General features: G+C 52.8%; 1 protein-coding gene across 1 annotated transcript in view; it reads right to left on the reverse strand.

Annotated features, from left to right (window-relative positions):
- SLCO2A1 (solute carrier organic anion transporter family member 2A1) overlaps positions 1 to 22,326 on the reverse strand; it is an 83,804-nt gene that overhangs the window by 2,946 nt on the left and 58,532 nt on the right. The window contains exons 4-13 of the mRNA XM_034994969.1: positions 18,372 to 18,599; positions 17,386 to 17,484; positions 15,148 to 15,284; positions 13,334 to 13,412; positions 12,634 to 12,798; positions 11,434 to 11,623; positions 9,072 to 9,237; positions 6,575 to 6,738; positions 3,069 to 3,133; positions 571 to 694 (exon numbers count right to left, since the gene is read on the reverse strand). Coding sequence (XP_034850860.1) covers positions 571 to 694; positions 3,069 to 3,133; positions 6,575 to 6,738; positions 9,072 to 9,237; positions 11,434 to 11,623; positions 12,634 to 12,798; positions 13,334 to 13,412; positions 15,148 to 15,284; positions 17,386 to 17,484; positions 18,372 to 18,599 — 1,417 coding nt within the window. The remainder of the gene's footprint in view (positions 1 to 570; positions 695 to 3,068; positions 3,134 to 6,574; positions 6,739 to 9,071; positions 9,238 to 11,433; positions 11,624 to 12,633; positions 12,799 to 13,333; positions 13,413 to 15,147; positions 15,285 to 17,385; positions 17,485 to 18,371; positions 18,600 to 22,326) is intronic.

The following is a 22,326-nucleotide window of genomic DNA, read 5'->3' on the forward strand; positions in this document are numbered from 1 at the left end:
CACCCCTCTCCTGGCTGTCTATGCCACCCCCATACCGTTCAGCCCCCCTCAAGCCCACTCTCCCCATGGTTTCTGGTTTATGTGATGATGGCAGCAGGTGAGGTGGCTGGAAGGGGTGCAGAACTAATGAAGCTGCAGCTGGGCTTGGACCCGCTGAGGCAGGGTAGGCCCACCTGCCCTTGACCTCCACTGTGAGCCACGATGGGGCCACCTGTCTCTGAGCAGTGGGAGCTGGCCTGGCATCGTCCCACAGCCACGGCCTCACCTCAGACTCCAGCCAGCCCCTTTCCGTTTGACAAATGTCTTTCTGCGACTGCGTCTCCTGAGGGACTGTGGACTAGGTGCTAGCTCCCAGCAGCACGCACATGCGCGCACACACACACTCCAGGACGTTCACGGCTCTCTTCACCAGTGACCCCTGCTCCCTGTCTGTGGCAGCACCCCTCTGGGCCTCTCCCTTGGGAGCCTGGCAGCCCCCACAAAGGGCACCGCAGCAGATGGCTGCCCTCTGCTCTGGCCCAGTGCCTGACGCCGCCCACCCCGGGCCACGGGGGTGTGCTGGGCCCTCACCTGTCTCGGAGAGCGTCATTGTCATAGTAGGCACAGGCCCCAGGCCTCCCCGAGCACTGCAAGCTCCACCTGATGCAGGAGTAGTCGATGGCAAGGCCGTAGAGGGCTGGAGATGGCAGCCAGGCTGGCGTCCGCGGGAAGAGAGTTCAGAGTGCCCAGATTACACGGGGCTGCAGGCAGAGGTGCCCGGCAAGGTGGGCAACAAGCCCCCCCCCCCCCCCAGCTGCCCCTGCATGGTTCCCATGAATGAGAACGGCTCTGCCCCACCCCTGGGAACCGCAGTGACTTCGGAAAGCCAAATCGCTGTCTGACGGCTGAATTCCTCTTTCACTAGAGGCTTAGAAGAGAAACGAGACCTGAGCCATCCTGTCAGGGCAGTGAGTCACAGAGGTCACCTAGCTGCCAGCTCAGACCGATAATATAGTTCTCACACCGGATTGGCCTCCACCGTGGGGCATCGACTCCTCACGTCCTCACAGGGCCTGGAGGTGGGTGGGTGCCCTCGCTCTAAGGAGGAGGAAGGTTGGCACAGCGAGCTCATGCTTGCATAACCAAGAGGGTCAGGGCTGGCCTTTGAGCCCTAGTTTCCTCGAAGCCCATGCTCCTCCACTACACCAGGCTGCCCAGCTGGCTTAGACAACCCCCCCAGAAGACCCCCGACACCCTGGCTGCTCAGAGCCTCTACCCCAGCCCCCTGAACTTCCCCACAGCTGAGTGGTGAGCCCCGATCCAGCAGAGGCTATGCCTTCCTTCTGTTAAGTATTCAGGATGACCCCCATATTCTTAGCTACAGTTCTGGGCGGTCACTGGACTGGGGAGGGATTTATCCAGGATCCACACCCTGAACCACTGTGCTCAGAACAGCCTCGCCGACTCTGTCGAGGGCACTGTGAGAAGCTGCTTGAGGAGGAAAGCAAGAGATCTGCCTGTGGCTCCACCCATAAGTGGGAACCTTCGAGAACCAGCCTCTCTACTCACACCCTGCTCACTTCCAAGTCTCTGGCTAAGCAGGGGATGGAAACTGGCCACAGGGATTGTCCACCAAGGATGCTACCCTAAATAGAAACACAGTCCAGAAACATTTTCAGCCAAGTCCCAGTGGGTAATTTTAAACTTGCTGGGTTTTATCCATGTGAAGTCCTTCTTTCTACCCCAGAGTGCGATTGCGTTCTTGGGTGATGATGAAAGGAATGCCTCCAGCCCAGATTTTCTAACCGTGATCCCGTATCGAGTTGTCTGAGCTCAAGTGACAAAACAAGGTGGCAGGTGCCATGAGCAGTGGGACAGCGGTTGTTTTCCAGGTGGCTGGGAGAAGCTCTTCAGAGCCCTTCCTAGCCACTGGCTGCGCTGGGCGCAACGCGGGGCTTCGTGCCCTGCATCCTCCACGCTGGTAATATAGGCCTGAGCAGCAGGCTCTGAAGGGGCAGTGCTGGGACAAGGGCAGCAAGTGGCCCAATACCGAGAGATCCCGTGGAAAAGCTGGTTCAGTCCTCATCATCTGCACTCCTCACCCAACCTTTGGGGGAGAGGGCCCTGCACAGGTTCTCGCTCAGCAGGCCCCAGGAGGGACATCACCAACACAGCCCAGAAGGATGATGGAAGCTGCTGGAGGGCCAACTGCAGCCTGGCTCCCGGATAATAAGGCACAGCGGGCTCTGCAGTGATTTCAGCACTGGAGGTCAGCAAGGACACTCCGAGAGCGGCTAAAGTCCCTCCACTGCAGTTGCCCTACTCCCCGCTGCCCTGGGCACCCACTGCGTCCTTAATCAATACTCAGCTGAACGTAGTCCCTTTACTTGGCTTGCCCGGCACTGCAAGGGCCTGCATATTACTGCCTGGATGGGTCAAGAAGGCACAGTCCAGCATGAGCCTCTGGGAGAGGGCGGGCGAGGGGCACGCATGCCCCCCCCCCCAGCCCAGGTCCGCAGGGAGGGCCGGGTGTTCCCCGCTCCCTGCGGGCAGCTGGCCCTCCTGGGGGGCATTGCTGACCATTTGCGCAGGCTCCATTTCTCCGTGGGCTCTGGGCTTCTTGAGCATAGGCTGGGTTTGCCGGCAGAGGGCCCCGCACTGAGAACATTTGCAGAATAGAGGCAAGAGGAGTGAGTTTTGTCAAGTGGGAGGGAAGCCAGGGCTGGGCTCAGCTGCTGTTCTGGCTGGGACAGGAATGCAGGGTTTTGTTCCTACAGCCAGTTCTTGGAGAGAGATGAAAAAATACCTGCCTTCAATTCTTCATTAGGTATCCTCAGCTGTGTCCACTTTTCATTTTTCTTACGTAGTTTTGTTTGGAATTAATGCCTTAGATGGAATCTTTCCTAACCTCAAGTAACGGGGAAACTGCCCATATAGGGTCTCGGCCTTTGCCGATGTGTTGGTGATGCGCGCCCTCTCCTTACCGCAGAGATGAGACAGGGCTTCCCTCAGCCCCTCCCTGCACCTCACAGCCCTCGGATGCCCTGGCGCCGCTCCCCAGGAAGGAAGGGGGCATCTCAGACACTTACCCAGCAGGCGCATCAGCAAGAACTGCACCCCGATGGCAAATGACTTTTCTTCCTGGTTCACCACACTGAAAAGGAAGATAGGAAGTCAGCAGCCAGAGGACTCGGGGCTGTGCCTTGACTCAGTCAGGGGCAGCCGGCCTCAGAGCAAGCCAGAACCTACCCTCAAGGGGCCTGACAGCTAGCTGGCTGACTCGACTGACCTCAGCCGCGTGCTCCCGTTGTTTGTATCGGCGGTTCTCAAAGCACGATCGCTGGGCTAGCAGCGTGAGCCCCCACCCCTGGGAACTCATTAGAAATGCAGATTCCCAGGCCCTATCTTAAACCTAAGACTCAGGTCCCTGGGGGTGGGGCCCAGCCATCTGTGCTTTAGGAAACCCTCCAGGGCTGTTGTGCACTCAAATTTGAGAACCTCTGGTCTCTGATTTTCAGGGCTGCCCCTGCCCCCTTCAAGAGGCAGAGGGCAGAAGAGGCTGGGAATGGAGAGAAGGATGGGGAAGGGTGTGTTCACAGCAGCAGGTCTGAACAACTCCCATAGAGTGTGAAGAGCAATAAAGACAGCCCGGATGAAAGTGTAATTAAGGCCCCTGGGCCGTAGGCTTCTGTGTGCAACTAGAAGAATCCTTTACCTAGGGCCAGCTTCGTGGGCATGGGGCCTGTGCTGTCTCCCAGGGCCCTGCCCTCAGAAAGGCCCCAGGTTTGATTTAATGCTCTGCTGTGGCTGGTCTTGAAATTCTTAATAATTTTGGAACCAGGAGCCTCCCATTTTCATTTTGCACTGGGTCCTACAAATTATATAGCCAGTCTTGCCCCCACCCTTCTTCCCTCAAGAGAGGACAAGCATTTGGCTGAGGAAGGAGATTCAGAGAGAGATGGGGAAGCTATCTGGCGGTGGTATTGCCAGGCCCTGCCATCCCAGCTGGGCAGGGGGCAGAGAGGGAGGACACCCCATCCACAAGGTGGGGAGCCAGGCAGTGGCCTGCAGAAGCACCAGGCTTCTCGTGCTCTGAACACCCACACTCCTGGGTGGGGGTGCCTGTGGGGGAAGGGCATTTGGGGCAGAGGGGACATCAAGGAAGGGAACTCAGAAGTAATGTTCAGGTCTCTGCACACATTTTGTTCTGGCCTCACAGTCCTGCTAGCAAAGTGGAAAGGGGCCCTCTTCCAGTTCCTCTGAAAGGTGGACCAGTGAAAGCGATACTCATGGGCTTGAGGCACCCACTTAGGATGCCCACCCCATGGAAAGTGCCTCAAATCTCAATCTAATGGATGCTCCCTTTATGCCCACAGGTCCCTCCAGTGGCCCAAATTCATAATAGTCCTGGTCATTGTCCCTGGGCAGACGCCCCTAGATTCTGGACTGAATAGGGCTTGGGCACCCCAGTTTGGCTTCTGATGGACAGCTTGAGCCCCTCCTGCCCTTGGCTGTGAACTAACTCTGGAGTTTGGACCACTCTCTTCTTCCACATTTCTGGTGAACCTTTCCTCCCAGCCTGTATTTCCATGCCTGGTTGGGGGCCAGGGTACAAATAACACTTGGGTCGCCTACAAGGTCACCTTTAAGGCTCACCTTCTTCACACTAAATTGCATCCATTCTCTCATCTTTGCCAGTGGGATTTATCTTTAAATGATTTGGGGATCCTGGAGCCTCTTTAGTTTCACTCCAGCCCATGATCAGACTTAGAAGGGAGAGGTTTTCTAGGAAAGCCCATCCTGTGGTTGAAATGATGCTCCTCCTCCACAGCTTCCCTAGCTCTGGGGCTTGATGGAATCCTCTGGGAGGTGGACTGACAGGGACTGCCCCCTACTTGCTGCTCAGCAACTTCCCTGTGAAATGTCCTTATCCTGTTCCCTCTCCTCATCATGGCCACCCACAGGTATTTCTCAGGGCTAGAGGGTCCACCATGGCCCATCTGGCCCTGGTGCAAGAGGTAACCCCACTCAAGGACCTTGGATGACAGCACCAGTGTTTGGAATGCATAGGGTGGGGAGTGGTAGAAAGAGGGTGCTGATGGTGTTGGGAGGGGCAATATGCTGTGGCCCTGAGCATCCCCACATGTTCCTGGGGAATATGCTAAGAATACAAGGTTCTGACTGCTCTTTTCCTGGGCTACTTCTCAGGGCTGTGGTTGCAATGAGCAACCTAGAGGCATGGGGTAAAACCTTACCCTAGACCAAGAGCAGGATTGGTCTACATAGGTGGTGGCTCTCCCAAGCTCAGTGTTCCTCACTGTGAGAGAAGCTCACTGCATGTGACGCATACACCTGGGTATTCCAGGTCACTCCATGGGATGTGGGGCACAAGGATAAATGATGCAAGGTTCCTGCTCTTTGCATGCACCTGTGAGTAACAGGCCTTTGTCTTTGAACCAGGAGTCTCCTGTCTGCTGCCAGCATTCTTGAAACAGTAACAAAATAGGAGCTTGGGGAGTGCCTGGGGGGCTCAGTCATTAACCGTCTGCCTTTGGCTCAGGTCATGATCCCAGGGTCCTGGAATCGAGTCCCGCATCGGGCTCCCTGCTCGGCGGGAGGCCTGCTTCTCCCTCTCCCACTCCCCCTGCCTGTGTTCCCTCTCTCGCTGTGTCTCTCTCTGTCAAATAAATAAAATCTTTAAAAAAAATAGGAGCTTGGTAGTTTGCAAGCTAACTTGTCAATAGGCTAAAATACCAGACCCTGACAGGTGGCTGCTTCTGTTCTTCCTCTCCTAGCCTTTGGGGAAAATAGGTCATTGGCACCTAGCTAGCTGTTAATAATTCTTAGAATTTGGTTAATAGTGATAATTAACCAATATATAGAGTACCTTACATCTACAAAGCAATTTATCAGGTAATCCTGACACTAGTCCCTTGTGGTCAATATCATGAACCTCTTCATAAATGAGGAAACTGAGACTCAGTGAGGTTGGCAACATTCCAGGACATCCAGCCAGTGTACAGCCGAGCTGGGCCTTTGACCCTAGCACTGGGAATCCAGATCCTGTGTTTTTCCCTCTCTGCTCTCAAGAGGGGTGAGGACAGGAAAGAGGCGGGCAGGGGTGGGTTAGGTGAACTTGGTTGAAATGTTGTTTTCTCTTTGGCAGAGGGTGAGGTGAAGGAAGGGTCAATTCCCTCTCAAAACCTCAGAGGCATTCCACTGCCACTGTAAGGGGACACCTCTGCTCTCCCCTCCCATCTTGGCCAGCCTCTCTCTTCTGACCTGAGAACTTGGCCCTGGCTCCTAGCACACTTTTCTTATTTTCATCCTTTCTCAAAGCCCTCATTCTGAACTTTCCACATTTCTCCCCCCTTGATTTTGTACATCTAACGGAATTCTCTTCCTTCCTCTTAGTTCTTTCAGGATTTAAACATATGTGAATCTTCAGGCATTTCCACAGTGTGGAGCCAGGCAGCCTGGCTTCCCGGAGGCTCAGCCATTCGTGGCTCTGCCCTCCTGGGGGTGGGGTCTCTCAGTGGCAGGAAAGGAGGAGAGACAGAAGCAGGGAGCGTGGGGGACCGAGAGGCGCACTCACCGCAGAACCATCATGTAGAGCGGGTTGTGAGAGATGCAGGCTATGAGGGCCACGAAGGAGATGAGGAAGATGGCCGGCAGCAGGAAGTGGGCGCAGGGGATGGGGCACGATCCCGACTTGGCTGAAGTGGACGCCCCAGTCACACAGCTGCAGTTCAGATACGTCTTGGAAAGGAGAGGGAGGGGGAGGGGGAGATCTGCTGTCATCACCCGCACCACCACACACTTCAAACGCCGGTACCAGCTCCAGCCAGAGTCCCTCGGGCGATGCTGTGTGTGGAGGCTGGAGAGCAGACCCAGGGAGGTTTTGGAGGTGCCCCGCGGATACCACCTCTGACCACTGTTTAGGCCATCAAAACCGTCTTCACCAAAACCGGTCATCGAGCAGGGGCTGGGCCCCTCCCGAAGTTCCACCCACAGCAGGACATGCGGGACCCTATTGCCAGGCAAGGCCTACCCAGCTTGGGACCGGGGGCCAGGAGGGCTCTCTCTGGGGCCAGGCCGCCCTGTGTGTCACCACAGTGGTTCTGTGGGTGCTGTGTTTGCTGTTTGTGTGCTTCTTTCAGGGAAGGTAAGGACAGGATAGACAGGAGGAGATAGCAGTGGGAACCCAGTGGAACCCACTGAGCTCTTCATCTGTCAGGCCTTTGCCAGAGCTTCCTGCCTGAGAGGAACTCCTGTCTGTGAAGGACTCTAGGGAAGGAGGCCCCTGGCTCCAGGCTGCAAGTTCATATGGCGCAGTACTCTGGTACAACTGGCCTTGGGGGCCACTGCCCGTGTCAGGGGGTCTTCACCTTACTTTTCACAGCGTCTGATGGCCTAGCCTGGGACCATTTAAGTGCCATAGCAGTTACAACTGCTAATGGAACTAACGAGCTAGTATGCTTCCTCCTGGCCAACAGCAGGAACTATGCACCCTCTTTATTTTGGCTGCCAGGAAACTCAGAAGTTAGTTCTATATAATATGGCTGTTATTTCCGTCAGTCTGCATTTTTTTAACATAAGGTTTTTTTCCCCCCTTATAATTTACTGTCTTTTCTTGATGTTATGCTAGTGGATTTGTGCTGTTGTTGGAAACCTGTCAAGATGATTTCTGGAAGTAGATGAGTCAGAAGTAAGTAAATAAAGATAAGAAAACCACAGAAGCCACCACAGACCCCTCTGACTAGAAGGCCACGGAGAGACCACCTTGTTTGCGCTCTTTGTTCTCTCTCTGCCCACGGAAGTGGCTGTGGGAGTAGCCTTGCCCTGTGCTCTCGGAAGAGGATGCCTAGCGGGGGCTAGCCTTGTCCATGCCCTCCACACAGGCTTAAGGTAATGAGGCACATTCTTCTCCTTAGGGCATCCTTAGCAGAACTGCACGAACTTCCCACTGCTCTTAGTAGAAGGTACATCCGACTCCTGGGCCCGGCCCGCCCAGTCTTGGCCTGGGTGTGACATGCCTCTTAGCGCCAACCCTGGCCTTCCCTGCTTTCTCCTGTGCCTGGCTCTGTCATGCCCTTGGGCCTTGCACTTGCTGTTCCTTTACCTGGAAGGCTTCACTTCCAGGCCTTCCTAAGGTTTTCTTCTTCTGGTTGTTCAGTTCTAATGTCACCTCCACAGGGAGGCCTCCAGGAACTAGAGAGTCTAGTCATCAAGTCTCTCCGTGGCATGGGATACATTCTAAAACTACCTTGTACATTTATTTGATAGAATGCAAACTCGACGAGAGCAGGACCTTGTCTGATGGGTTCAGCACTGAGTCCTCAACACCCGTGGCTGTGCTGGCTGTTCACTAAGTATTTGCCGAATAGCTGAACAGATGTCTTGACTTGGTTTGCTGCTGCTTGACCCTAGAAGTCGGGAGCCATAGCCCTCTGAGGGCTGGTAGAACCTCACCTCGTGGGCCCAGTGAACGAGGGCTGCACAAGTGGAAGGCCGGTGGCCAGCAGATACATGACCTTGAACAGATGTGCGCCAGACTGAGGCAGGGTCCTGGGTTCTAGTCCCACAGCTGCCCCTAAATAGCTGCATGACTTTAGGCCAGTTGTATAGCTACACATCAGGGCTGAGGGATTCAACCAAATGCCCTAGATCACACCTCCAGCTCTAACCTTCCGGGTTCAGATCACAGAAGACCCTCTGCTCTCGATTTCTCTGGGCCTGTCCTTATGGCTTCCCACACAGGCAGGATGCAGGACCCAGAGATGCCCCTTAGGATCCATCAGGATGAGACTCTAAGGCCTCAGCTGAAGGACTGCTTTGGCTCCTTTCTGCTCTGAGCATTGTTGGGGCTCAGGAATGTGAATTTTTTTTGAACATCAGCCAAACTTTAATTAACTTTGGGCTGTAGGCATCTGGTCATGACCTTAGGGAAGGGGAGGTGGAGAGAGGGCAGGTGTGGCCCAGAGCCACGAGGCTGGGAGCGAGTGGCGTTCTGCCCATCCTGGAGCTGAGGAGCAGTGTGCGAGGGCACGGGCTGAGCGCAGACACCCCCACGGGCCTTCTCCGGCCCTTACCAGCTGCTTGGAGGCCACAGAGCTGATGTTGACGTCGCTGCAGCCAGCATGGCAGGGCGAGAGGTACTCCACTCCATTGTCTCCGCACACCGGGTGGAAGATGGAGTCTGGGCACGGGCAGTGCCTGCGGCAGGCAGGAAGCTGCGGATGTATAGAACTTGATGTCCTGCCAGCAAAACAGGAAATGGGGAATCAAACAAAGCAAGACCAAAGAAAAACCTCCCCACGCCAGCCCAGCGTGAGTTCCCCGCCTGGTTCGTGTGCCTGTGTGTCTCCGTTTGTCTTGGGCCAGTGCCACCCTGGGATCTGAATTACGCCTGTTGGGGCCAATGGTGAATGCCCTGCTTGGTCAGTGCTCATGGCACCCACCAAGTGCTGGCCAGAAAGACCTGGTCAGCAAACCCCACACTGCAGAAAGGCATTAAGACAACCAACCAGGGGTGCCTGGGTGGCTCAGTCGTTAAGCGTCTGCCTTTGGCTCAGGTCATGATCCCGGGGTCCTGGGATCGAGCCCCGCATCGGGCTCCCTGCTCGGCAGGAAGCCTGCTTCTCCCTCTCCCACTCCCCCTGCTTGTGTTCTTGCTCTTGCGATCTCTCTGTCAAATAAATAAATGAAATCTTAAAAAAAAAAAAAAAGACAATCAACCAACCAACCACCCAACCAGGACTCCGATGAAAGAGATGGCAGATACTACACCAAAGTCACAGGCAATATTTCCTTTCTCTCTTCCTCCACCCGGGCTTGGGCTGACAGAAGGCTGGGGCCCCTGGTCACTGCATCCCCCTGCACCATAATCCAGGGGGTTTCACCAGCTGATCTCACCATTCCTACCATCCTCCTCATCTGACAGTCACGGTTGTTCTCTGGGGGGAGAGGGGGTTGGGATAGGCTGACAAATCGCAGACCAGAGCTCTGCTAAAATAATTACACTGCTGATGGTTAACATTAATGGGGTATCTCTTATGTGCCAGGCACAGTGCCCAAGACTTTTCATGTTGCCATCATGACAACTCTACAGTTAAATCATGTTCCTCTCGTGACAAGAAAACTGAAGATTAGAAAAGTAACTTTCGCCAACGACAAAGCACTGTGCCAGAACTCACCCCAGTCTGATGACAAAGCCCTGTGCTAAAAACTCCCCGGGGTGGGGTGGGGGGCGCCTGGGTGGCCCAGTCAGTTAGGTGTTTGACTTGTGATTTCAGCTCAGGTCATAATCTCAGGGTCTTGGGATCTGGCCCTGTGTTGGGCTCTGCACTCAGCAGGGAGTCTGCTGGAGATTCTCTCTCCCTCTCCCTCTCCTTCTCTTTTATTTATTTGAGAGAGAGAGAGAGAAAGAGCATAAGCGGGGGGAGGGGCAGAGGGAGAAGCAGACTCCCTGCTGAGCAGGGATCCCAATGTGGGGCTCAATCCCAGGACCCTGGGATCATGACCTGAGCCAAAGGCAGACGCTTAACCGACTGAGCCACCCAGGCTCCCCTAAATAAATAAATCTTTTTAAAAAAAGCTCCTAGTGAGAACCACCCGAAGGCTCAAAGTCTTCTCGGTTTCTCTCAATCCATAGTCAGCCTGCAGAACAATACAAACTGGGTGGAGGGTCCTGCCCTGAGCAACTCTCCCTTCCCTTGTGCCCCTTCTCTCCTTCACCCACCAAAGACAAAAGATGGTATTTCAAAGAAAAAGAGAAAACACCAAGACTGAAAGGTACAGTTTCTCCAAACGTTGCAACCTCATTAGGCAAAACCTAAAAGAAGAGGTGGTTGGAAGGGGCACCCAGGAAAAAATAAATGCTCCTTGCTCAGCACCTTCCCCTCATGGGCCTCTAAAGCTCTTCCTGAACATGAAGCCAGACTTAAAACCTGGGACCAGATTGCTTTATGCAAACTGACAGGTGTACTTTACCTGCTCTCTTCCTCACCTGCCCTAATTTTTTGAGTCTGCCATCACTTGCATTATTCTTTCCCAGATCTTTTCAAGTCTCCTTCTCTCATCTTTCTTCAGCAGCTCAAGGAGACTTTGTAATTGTAGCCAGCATAGAGCTGATGCTAAACATAGCTTATTTCCTGGTTCTTGAGGCTCACAGCCCTACAGATTTATCCTTAAACCAAACTCATTAGTTTTTGGTGCTTCTTAAAAAACAGAACCCTGACCCTGATTGCTGTTGGCCCACTAGGACCCTCAGATTTCTTCTCATAATTGAGCATATGATTCAAGACCTCATTTTCTAAGTTGCCACGTAAGAGATTAGATCAAAAAGTGAAAAGGAGAGAAGAGAGTTGAGGAAGCAGATAGGAAAGCGTATGGCAGCCCGATCCAGGCTCTGGCCTCAGCAAAGGGGATCTTCTCACCTCTCATTCCCATTACCTGGGGGGATAGACCTCCGCTACAGTGGGGGTGGAGCATCCCATGAAGAAGAGAGGGGCGCAAAGGACCATGGAGATGGTGATGATGGTGGCAGCCACGCGTGGAATGGTTTGCAGAGAGAAAACAAAACGCTTCATGAGGATTCCTCCAAACAGCATCCCCAATGCTGCGGCAGGAAGGTTCACAGCACCTACAGATAAAGAGAAGCTGTCTGGGCGCACAGGACTGGAAGTGGGGGCAGGGCACAGACACTGAGCTGAACCATGGACAAAGGGGCATGGCTACTTGAAGGAACATTTGATACATTCAATTGCAGTGGTAATAACTCTTTGCCCTGCTTGTGCAAAGAATAAAGAAACAAGTGGAGTCCTTGCAGCCAGAGGGATGTGGGTTGAAGGTGCATTTATTAAGCACCTTTCATTACCTGGCCCCTCACTGCATTCTCACTGTGACCACATGGGTCCCACGGTGGTGTCGCTGTCTGATGTGCTAGCTGGTGACTGAAGGCTAAAGGGATGAGGTCACAGCCAATGCCCTGACCACCTTGCCACATCCATATGGCCAGGCTCACCTGTGGATTGGGCTCTGTAGTTCACTTTGGTACTTGGTGGGACCACATCAGTGCCTCTCAACGTCAGCTGCACAAAATACCAACGCTGGGCCCCACTCAGAGATTCTGCTTTCATTGACTGAGCAGGAAGCCTGGGTGACTGTATTTTTTAAAAGTTGTCCAGGGAATCCTAAAGTGCAGCCAGGGTAGAGAATCACTGGGCCACATATTCCTTACCCAAGTAAATGTATCTGAGTCCTTGGTGAAGAAAGGAAAAAAACCACGAGGCATTTTGCCTAACCCCAAATTCTACCTTCTCTCTTTCCTCTGTTTGCCCTGATGATGTCAGGGCCTTGGGAGGCTGTCAGGTTTCCAGCCCCTCTGACGGGGAGGAAGGCAGACCCTAGCCTCCACCCACTCCTGCCTGGAATGATAGGGGCCCCAAAGATCTGCCAAGAACATTCTAGATTGCTAACCAGGAAAAATGTCCTTAAAATTCTTTCCTCTGGGCCAGTCCTCCTCTGGCTCTTGTCTGTGTCCGGTCTGGCCTCGCCCATCCCTGGATGGGTGGAGGAGGGCCAGCCACTCCTACAGGCAGGGCCCAGGCAGGGCCCCCCAGCTCCTGCAGCACCCCCACCCTCCAGACTCACCAATGAGGAAGTTGGCATAGGCTGCGGAGGCACCATACTGCTTCTCCAGGAACTTGTTGAGGAATGTGGAGAGGCCAGCAATGACAGAGGAGAAGGTGCACTGGGCCAGGACCACCAGCATGAAGAGTGGGTTCATCAGCAGCCTCAGGAAGATGCGGGGAAAGCCTGCAAACAGATGGCTGTCAGGGGCCGGGCCCTCATGGCAGTCACCACACGGGTAGCTTGGGACCAGTCACTGCCCTTTCTCCTCCTCCAGGCAGCCTTCCTCTCTTCCTCAGGGCAGATCTGAGGCACCAAGATGTTCAGTGGCCAGGGGCACACAGCCGCTCGACTCCCACTGAACATGCCAATGGGCTAAGTAAAGTGAGGACGTGCCTGGGAGATATAAGGCGAAGCCTGGATAGAAATAGAGCTAACACTGGGAACATCCTCCTCACATGAGAGCCACCTCCATGTAAAAGGAGAGGAGAGAACACGGGGGCTGGACCATGGAGGTGGGGCTGACTCTGCTTAGCTCTGAGTCTCCTGGAACCTGCACAGAAGCAGTCACCAGGACCCCTGGCAGAACCCCTCCTGAGAGATGGGACCACCTGCTCTTACTGCCCCTTACCACACACCACACCACATGGGCTGGGATACCCTCTGACCCTCACTGCAAGCCAGGCCCGCCCCCCAGGACTTTGCTGGGTCAGTTAGTTACGTTTAATGAAATCCACCAGGGAGCTTCTTGGCTTGACCTCGTCCATCTTCCTTGCCTCATCCACTATGGCTGGAGACCTCTGCAGGCAGCAAAGGGGGTGAACGTTAAAGGCGTAGGCTCCTTGTAGTGACCCTTCCCTGGGCCCTTGCCCCTCCTGATCTCGGTGGCTCAGGGGCGGGCAGCACTAAGCTGCCCCAGGTGTGGGTGGGAGGGCGCCCAGAGAATGCTCTCTTGAAGCAAATGCTACTTGCATGTCAGTGAGCCCAGTGCTGTGGCTGCCGGCCAGAACACATCCACGACAATGCCTCCCGACACTCCCCTGGGCATGTTATTCATATCTAACTTTCCCTTGACTGATGCCAAAAGGTGTCCGATCAGATCTCACCCCTTGTCTGTCTGTCATGGCTACACTTCCTCCCCGTCCTCAGATTCCAGGGGCCGCAGGCTTCTGGGATACACTGGTTTAGAATTACCTCTGTTTCTAGCTCTTTCTTTCTGTCTCCTCTATAGAGTTCCTGCTTCCTTCTGGGCCCAAAGCTGAGTCCTGCTCAAGGCTCCATCCTGGCCCCTGGCCCACACTTTCTACCCATACCACCTCAGTGAGCTCGCCTACCCCTTGTGAACTCGTCAGCTGCAGCTTTGAACCCCTGCACAAGGTGTGCAAGGCTCCCCCCGAGCCCTGATGCCATTGGGGCTCCCCTGGAGAACATACTACCAGGCACGGGAGCTCCCACGCACTGAGTGCTTACTCCACACCAGGCACCATGCCCAGCCTTCCACACGCATCGGCACTCCTCACAGCCTCCTCTGAGACTTATGCTCTATCTCCAGTATTTTAAAGGAAACTTAGAAACAAGGAAACTTGCCCAAGATCACTCAGCATCTGGACTCAGACTCAGGTTTGCCTGACCCCCAAACCACCGTAATGCACTGACAACCTCTGAAATTCTTCCCCAAGACAAGCGGAGGCTCTCCCACTCCCGCCCCTCTTCCCACAGCTCGGCCTAGATCTCACACACCTCACTGCCAAACGCTGAGCTCTGGCTCTGGCTCACTTCAGCCCCCTTCTCCTCCAATCTGTCCACCGCTCAGTCCTTGGCAGCCTCTCCAAGAACACCGCTCCCTGCCCTCGCCTCGGCTGCCCAGCAGCCCCCGCCCTGGCGCTCAGCCTCATCCCCCATCTCTACACAGGCCTCTTCAGATGGCCAGCCTCCCCTCCTTCCTGACTCCCCGACCTCAGCCCAGCTGCCATGGTGCCCCCTACGTGGTCACCCAGTCACTGCAGCACCCCAGAACTTCATGGATTCGGAACAAGTTTTAGACCCTAGGCCTAACATCAAAGCCCCTCCTAGACTTCTCGTCTCTGTCTTCCATTCTCATCCTTTTCTGACTTCTTCCCCAGCAGACACACAGAAGGTCCATCTGCCCACAGTCGGCTCGCTCTTCAGCTCGCCCTCACGCTCTTCAGCTCTAGGGGGTCTCCTTCCAACTCAGTCCTGCAGGTTCACACGTGATGGGCCAACTGTGCCAGGTCATATATTCAGCTTTTCCTGGCTCTTCACTGTGAACTTGGTGTTTCCCAAACTGCGTTCCCTGGAACCCTCCTGATACCTGAGATGCTGACATGGTAAGGGGAGACCGTCTTTTGGAAATTCACCAGCACTCTCACCTCTCAAAGCCTCTGAGAAGTCCTGCGTCATATAACTTGTTTAGATTTCACCCAGAATTTGCTTCTCAGTTCAGTTTATTTTTTTCCCACACCTCCCTTTCTTGAACTCTGATAGGCAGGGAGTCATGGGCTCTCAGAACCTTACCTCCGCTTCCCTGAGCATTGTTCGAGGAAAGAAAAAAAAGGGGAAAGAGGTGAGAACCAAGGACGCTGAGGAGATGAGCAGGCCCAGCCACCAGGCTCCAATCCACCGGGCGTCTCCAGGGCTCAGGTTAACGGCAGCTGGGAAAGAAAGCAAAGGGAACAGTGTTTTCTGGATGAATGTGGGTTCTCATTTTGCTGTAAAGAGGGCCTTTGATCAGGGGGACTTTCTTCCCATGATGCAGAAGAGGCAAGCCATGAGCTAGAATCTGAGTCAAGACAACATTCCCTCTCCAGGCCATCTGGTCTCCAGAGCATGGTGACCACTGAGCATAAAGCAGAGCATCAGAGAATCCCCAGGCTGAAGGAATCAGAACCTTGGCCTCACTTTATTTTATTCCCAACCCTTGGTAGAAATAACAATGAAGGAGGCTGCATCCACCCACCTCCAACCAATCAGAAAACTGAGGATCAGAGACGTTAGCTTTGCACTGGTCCAAGGTCAAGGCTGGTAAGTATTATTTCATTGGTCAGTTTTAAACCCATGTCTCCCTGGTGTCCAAGCCTGCACTCTTAACCACTGACTGCTACTGCCTCCCAACTTTATTGATCCCTAAGAAAGGAGGCCCCATAATCCTTAGGAGCCTGAGGGAACAACCATCATCAGAGTGGGCTGCTGAGCCTCCAAAAGAGATACTTCTGGCAATGTCTCCCACCCGCATCTGAGAGTCTGCCATTGTGTCTCTCTTTGTAAAGAAACTATGTGGGCATGGAAGGAGGAAGAAGGTAGCAGAATGGCCCTCAGCCAAGCAATGCCAGGCATCGCTGGGCACTGGCCCTGGTACTGGGAGCTCAGCTGCAAGTCTCTTTGGGCAACCAAGAGACAGGAACCAATTCAGGAAGTGCCAGTAAAAGGGCAAAGGTGGCTTGACCCTGAGGCAGAAAGCTCCCTCGGGCTTTTCCCTGTCATGTGAAGTAAAGGCAGGTGACACCTCAAGGAAGACATCATGGTCTGATGGTCCCCGAGAACAGGAGTCTGTGGACTCTGGCAGCATGGTGGCTTTAATGCCTGTCCACATTCTTTGTGTGATGTGCAGGCTCTGATCTGTGTGCCAGGAACTGGTGGGAGTACTATTCCCAAGAGTCTGGCTCAGATCTGCCTTCTAGCCACATCTTCTGGCTAGTGGGAGCTTTCTGTACCACCACCACACTCCACACCTGTTCCACCTCTTGGCTTTGTCCAAGTATTTTTCTCCACCTGGAAGGCAGAAATCCCACCCATCGATGGGGCTCAATGCAGATGTCAGCTGCCTGGGAAGCCCTCCCTGACCACCTCGGGCAGGAGCACTGTCTCCTGCCTTGGAGCTTCCAAAGCACTTTGCCTGCCCCTCTGGGACAGTGCTGGCTCTCCCTGCCCTCTGGGAGGCTGGGTGGCATAGGACAAGCTTACAAAGGCCATGAGCTCTTGCAGGATTCACTGGGGGCTGGTTCCATGAGGGGTTACCTCAGTGTTTGTGCCCTGGTCTATAGACCATATGTCCTCTTCATTCTAAGATACACAGTGATTTAGTCCATACCATTTTGTGAAGAATAAGAGCTCATACCTGTAAACCTCTTAATATATATCAGGCATGTTCTAATCCTTACAACGACTCTATTTTACTCATTTTACGACTCTATTTATTTAGCCCCGTTTTATAGACGAGGAAACCGAGGCACAGAAAGATCTAGATACTTGCTCAAGATCACTCAGCCAGTGAGAGGTGGAACCAGGATTAGACACAGCTTGTTTACTGCCAGTGCCCACATTGTTAAGCATGATGTGAATCATAATCCATGTGTATATTTTATGTAGTGCTTTTTTGATCCTCAAAAGAGCTCTTATTAAATCTTTTCTTAAAATAATTAAACACCACCTTAGAGTCCAAGGACCATAAAACTGTTTTTAATAGCACCACCAAGATGGGCAGCTGTGGTGGCAACAGCTGAGGCCCTGCCCCAGGTTTCAGGGTTTCCTGCTACCAACTTCCTGAGGACAGAAAGGGTCCTGTGCCAGAAGATTCACGCGGTCTGCTCCTGGCTGTCTGAGGCTCTGCAGGTGTGAATGAGTGAGGGAAGGAGAGGGCCCAAGCACCTGGAGTTAAAGCTTCATTTTCTGCCCTGCCTGGCTGGGGCCGGGGAGGCTGCTTCGTGGAACCAGTGGTAGGACAAGTATCCTTGCACACTCCCTGCACACACTCACCTGTGTCCACTCTGCCATAGTCCACGAAGATCTGCAGCATGACGGAGCCCAGCAGGTACCCGAAGGCCGGTCCGAATACAGAGATGGCAAATAAGATGGCTGGAAAGGGGAGCAGGCAAAGGAGGCTGAGGGAGCTTGAGAGAGTGTGGCAGCCCCAGGTTCTTTCCCTAGCTGAGGGATTCCTGAGATGTCACGCCATCTGTCCCCTGGCCCTAACAAGTCCGCACTGAGGGCATTTCCCATAGACAAGACCAGAATCACTCAAGATCCTGAGATGTGCAGAACCAAAGCTGTTTCTCCTCCAGCCAGAGAGATCCACTTGCCAGGAGGAAAAGCCTCCCCAGCACTTAAAGATTCCTGCCGGGTGTGCTGGTGGGCGAGGCTTCCTGCGAGTATGATGCTGGGGGCCCTGGCAGGAGCTGTGGGGCTACTGAGCCAGTGCGGGTGCTCTGTCTGGTTTGGGGCGTGGGCCTCGAGAATGCTCAGTGTGGCTTGTTCTAAGGGAAGGATGGGGGCAGTCAGGTGGTCATTGGTTATCTGCTTTGCTTGTCCTTCCTTGAGGCTGTCCTGTCCCTAAGTGGACGGTCAGGAAGACACGGGTACCCCGGCCTGTGCCTGGAGGACTGGACAGCAATAGCTCCAGGAGCTGATAAGGAGCTCCCCTGTGCCCAGCGTGGGGCTAAGGGGTGACCTACATTACTTATATAATCCCACAGCTGCCCAGGGCACGGATACTATTAGCCCCGTTCTGCAAGCGAGGGAACCTGGGACCCTGGGGCCCAGCCACCTGCCCAGGATCACACAGCTTGTAGGTAACAGAGCTGGCCTTCCAGCCAGATCTGTCTGCTCCCCAAACCTCGGCACTCGTTTGCTGTGTTTAGTGGGGCAAAGAAGGTCCGACCTCGATTCAGCCCCTCAGGGCCTCAGCAAAGGCCACTTCAGGACTGGGCCCCCTCCCTGCTGCCCTCCTCAAGCCTGTGACTCACAGATGTACAGGGGTGAGTTGCTGGGCTCAGAGAAGTCGTCCACATAGGAGATTCCAAACGGCTGAATGGGCACCGTCCCAACGCCTGCCAGCAGCTGGCCGACCACCATGAGAGCCCACATACTGCTGGTCTCCTTCTGGGAGTCCTGGGTGGTGCTGTGGCACTTGCTGGGGGGCAGGTCCTGCCGGTTCTTCTGACAGAGCTCAGCTTGGAAGAAGCTGTTGTTCCCTGCAATGAGAGGGCATGCCAGTCACCAGCCGGTCTCCTGGCTCCACCAGCTGCCCTCCAAACCTGCCCTTCCTCTCAGGCCTTTGGGAAGTGACTATAGACACAGAGGTCAGAGTGTGGCCTCCCTGCTCTGGGAGCAGACCTTCTTGGGTGGGAGACGAATCTTCCGCCCATGGTTATCCATTCTTTGTCCTCTACAAGTACAGGCGGGGGCCTGAGCATGGAGGCTGATACTGTCATTCCCGGAGGAAAGGGTCACCCAGTTGAAAAAGGGGGATCCAGGATCAAAACCCAGGCTTGCTGGCCTGAAGTGCCCCATGCGCAGCCTCAAGCTTGAGGTCCTCAGGGTGTGGTTCTCTTTAGCACGACAAAGGCCATTCTGTCTCACAGAAGACAGTGTCAGCCCCACCTGGGATGCATCTCTCCTGTGTCTTGACCCTTGGAGCCTGATTCCTGGATAAGCCTGGCAGTGTGTCACACAAAGGCATTTAATGTCCTTACTGAATGTGGGCAGCAACCAAGAATCCTACAACTTGGGGAGCTGGAAAGGACTTGAGACTGTCTAGTTTAGTCCCTCCTATTACAAATGGGCACCACAGGAGCCAGGCTGCACCTTGAGACCCTTCTGTGAGGGTCCCAGAGACTCCCAGCGTGCCATGAGCACCATGCAGCCTGTGGCTGTGGGGACCAGGCCAGGCTGGACTGCCACTCCATGCGGCTGTTTTTAACTTGGCCCACACTAACCAATCAGCACTGTCTGCTCTCCAAGGCCTTGAGAGATCTTGAGGGCTCCCTTCCATAAGATCCCTTCTTCTCAACAAATATTGTGAAAATGTCTATGCTACCTAGAGCAATCTACACATTTAATGTAATCCCTATCAAAATACCATCAACTTTTTTCAAAGAAATGGAACAAATGATCCTAAAATTTGTATGGAACAAAAAAAGACCCTGAATAGCCAGAGGAATGTTGAAAAAGAAAAGCAAAGCTGGTGGCATCACAAGTCCGGACTTCAAGCTCTATTACAAAGCTGTCATCATCAGTATATGTGCTGCTGAAGCGAGCACAAGCTGTCATCATCAGGACAGTATGGTACTGGCACAAAAACAGACACATAGATCAATGGAACAGAATACAGACCCCAGAAATGGACCCTCAACTCTATAGCCAACTAATCTTCGACAAAGTAGGAAAGAATGTCCAATGGAAAAAAGACAGTCTCTTCAACAAATGATGTTGGGAAAATTGGACAGCCACATGCAGAAGAATGAAACTGGACCATTTCCTTACACCACACACAAAAATAGACTCAAAATGGAAGAAAGACCTAAATGTGAGACAGGAATCCATCAAAATCCTAGAGGAGAACACAGGCAACAACCTCTTCGATCTCAGCCACAGCAAATTCTTCCTAGACACATCGCCAAAGGCAAGGGAAGCAAGGGCAAAAATGAACTATTGGGACTTCCATCAAGATAAAAAGCTTTTGCACAGCACAGGAAACAGTCAACAAAACAAAAGACAACCGACAGAATGGGAGAAGATATTTGCAAATGACAGATCAGATAAGGGGCAAGTATCCAAAATCTATAAAGAACTAATCAAACTCAACAAATAGAACAAATAATCCAATCAAGAGATGGGCAGAAGACTTGAACAGACATTTCTGCAAAGAAGACATCCAAATGGCCAACAGACACATGAAAAAGTGCTCAACATCACTTGGCATCAGGGAAATCCAAATCAAAACCTCAATGAGATACCACCTCACACCAGTCAGAATGGCTAAAATTAACAAGTTGGAAACGACAGATGTTGGCGAGGATGCGGAGAAAGGGGAACTCTCCTACACTGTTGGTGGGAATGCAAGCTGGTGCAGCCACTCTGGAAAACAGTATGGAGGTTCCTCAAAAAGTTGAAATAGAACGACCCTACAACCCAGCAATTGCACTACTGGGTATTTACCCCAAAGATACAAATGTAATGATCTGAAGGGGCATGTGCACCCCAGTGTTTATAGCAGTAATGTCCACAACAGCCAAACTATGGACAGAGCCTAGATGTTCATCAACAGATGAATGGATAAAGAAGATGTGGTATATATATATACAATGGAATATTATGTAGCCATCAAAAAATGAAATCTTGCCATTCGCAATGATGTGGATGGAACTAGAGGGTATTATGCTAAGCGAAATAAGTCAATCAGAGAAAGACAATTATCATATGATCTCACTGATACGAGGAATTTGAGAAACAAGACAGACGATCATAGGGGAAGGGAAGGAAAATGAAACAAGAAGAAACCAGAGCAGGAGACAAACCATAAGAGACTCTTAATCTCAGGAAACAAACTGAGGGTTGCTGGAGGGGAGGGGGGTAGGAGGGATGGGGTGGCTGGATGATGGACTTTGGGGAGGGTATGTGCTATGGTAAGCTCTGTGAATTGTGTAAGACTGATGAATCACAGACCTGTACCTCTGAGACAAATAATACATTATGTTAAAAAAAAAAAAAAAATCCCTTCTTCTCTTACCTTGTCCAAGCCAATGGACATCACTGATATCACTGATCTTGCTCTATGGGTTTGTTCATTTCATACTAACCTAATTCCTTTTAATTCTCATTTGGGGTCCTCCCAGAGAGGGTATCAGCCCTGATCTCTGTGGGCCTCAAAGCCCCACAGAGAGGAAATATGAGGGCTGCAGACCAGATCTGTCCCTTATGCTCAACTCTGCCCCAGGCTGCCCTGGATGGTGGGGTGGCGGCGGGTCTGCTCTCCTCCTTGCCCTCTCCCTCCCCCAGGCACACATGTTCTGTCCAGCCTGGCCCCACTCTTACCTGTCCTCTACACTGGTGTTTGTATAGGATACATTTGAAAACTGCTGACCTACGGGGCTCCCCCATTGAACAGGAGGCCTATCCTAGGAACAGCAAGGGAGGGCAAGATGTCTTCTTGTCAGCGTCATCCAGACAGGGGGAAAGCTTAAATGCTGAGTCCTGAAAAAACTCCCGGGCCAAATTTCATTCATCCTCAGTTGGTCAGTTATTTAGCCAATAGTGACTGTGGGCCAGCACTCTGCTGGGGTGGGGGACAGGAGGTGATGGAGAGGCACAGGTGCTGCCTTTACAAACTCTTCAGCCTACTGGGGTACACAGTTCATTGAAGAAGCGACCACAGCATTGTCTGGTCCAATCCAAACCACAATGAGATACCCTTTCACACCCATCAGGATGGTTGTTATCAACAACAACAAACAGAAAACATCGTGTTGTTTGTGTAAGATGTGGAAAAAGTTAGAGCCCTTGTACACTGCTGGAAGGAATGCAAAATGGTGTGGCCACTATGGAAAACAGTACAGCGGTTCCTCAAGAAAACTTTAAATACAACTGCCATATGATTCAGCATTTACACCTCTGGGTATATACCCAAAAGAATGTAAAACAGGACTTAACAGATATTCGTACACCAGCGTTCATAGCAGGGTTATTCACAATAGCCAAAAGGTGGAAACAATCCAAATGTCCACCAACACAATTAATGTGATAGATACGTACAATGGAATATTACTGAGCCTTAAAAAGGAAGGGAATTCTGACACATGCTACATACAAAATGGAAGAACCCTGAAGACATTATGCTAACTGAAATAAGCCAGACACGAAAGTACAAACAGGGCGCCTGGGTGGCTCAGTTGGTTAAGCGACTGCCTTCAGCTCAGGTCA

This window comes from Mirounga leonina, unplaced genomic scaffold (genome assembly GCF_011800145.1).
Source record: "Mirounga leonina isolate KUSES-001 unplaced genomic scaffold, KU_Mleo_1.0 Mir_115, whole genome shotgun sequence".
Taxonomy (NCBI): domain Eukaryota; kingdom Metazoa; phylum Chordata; class Mammalia; order Carnivora; family Phocidae; genus Mirounga; species Mirounga leonina.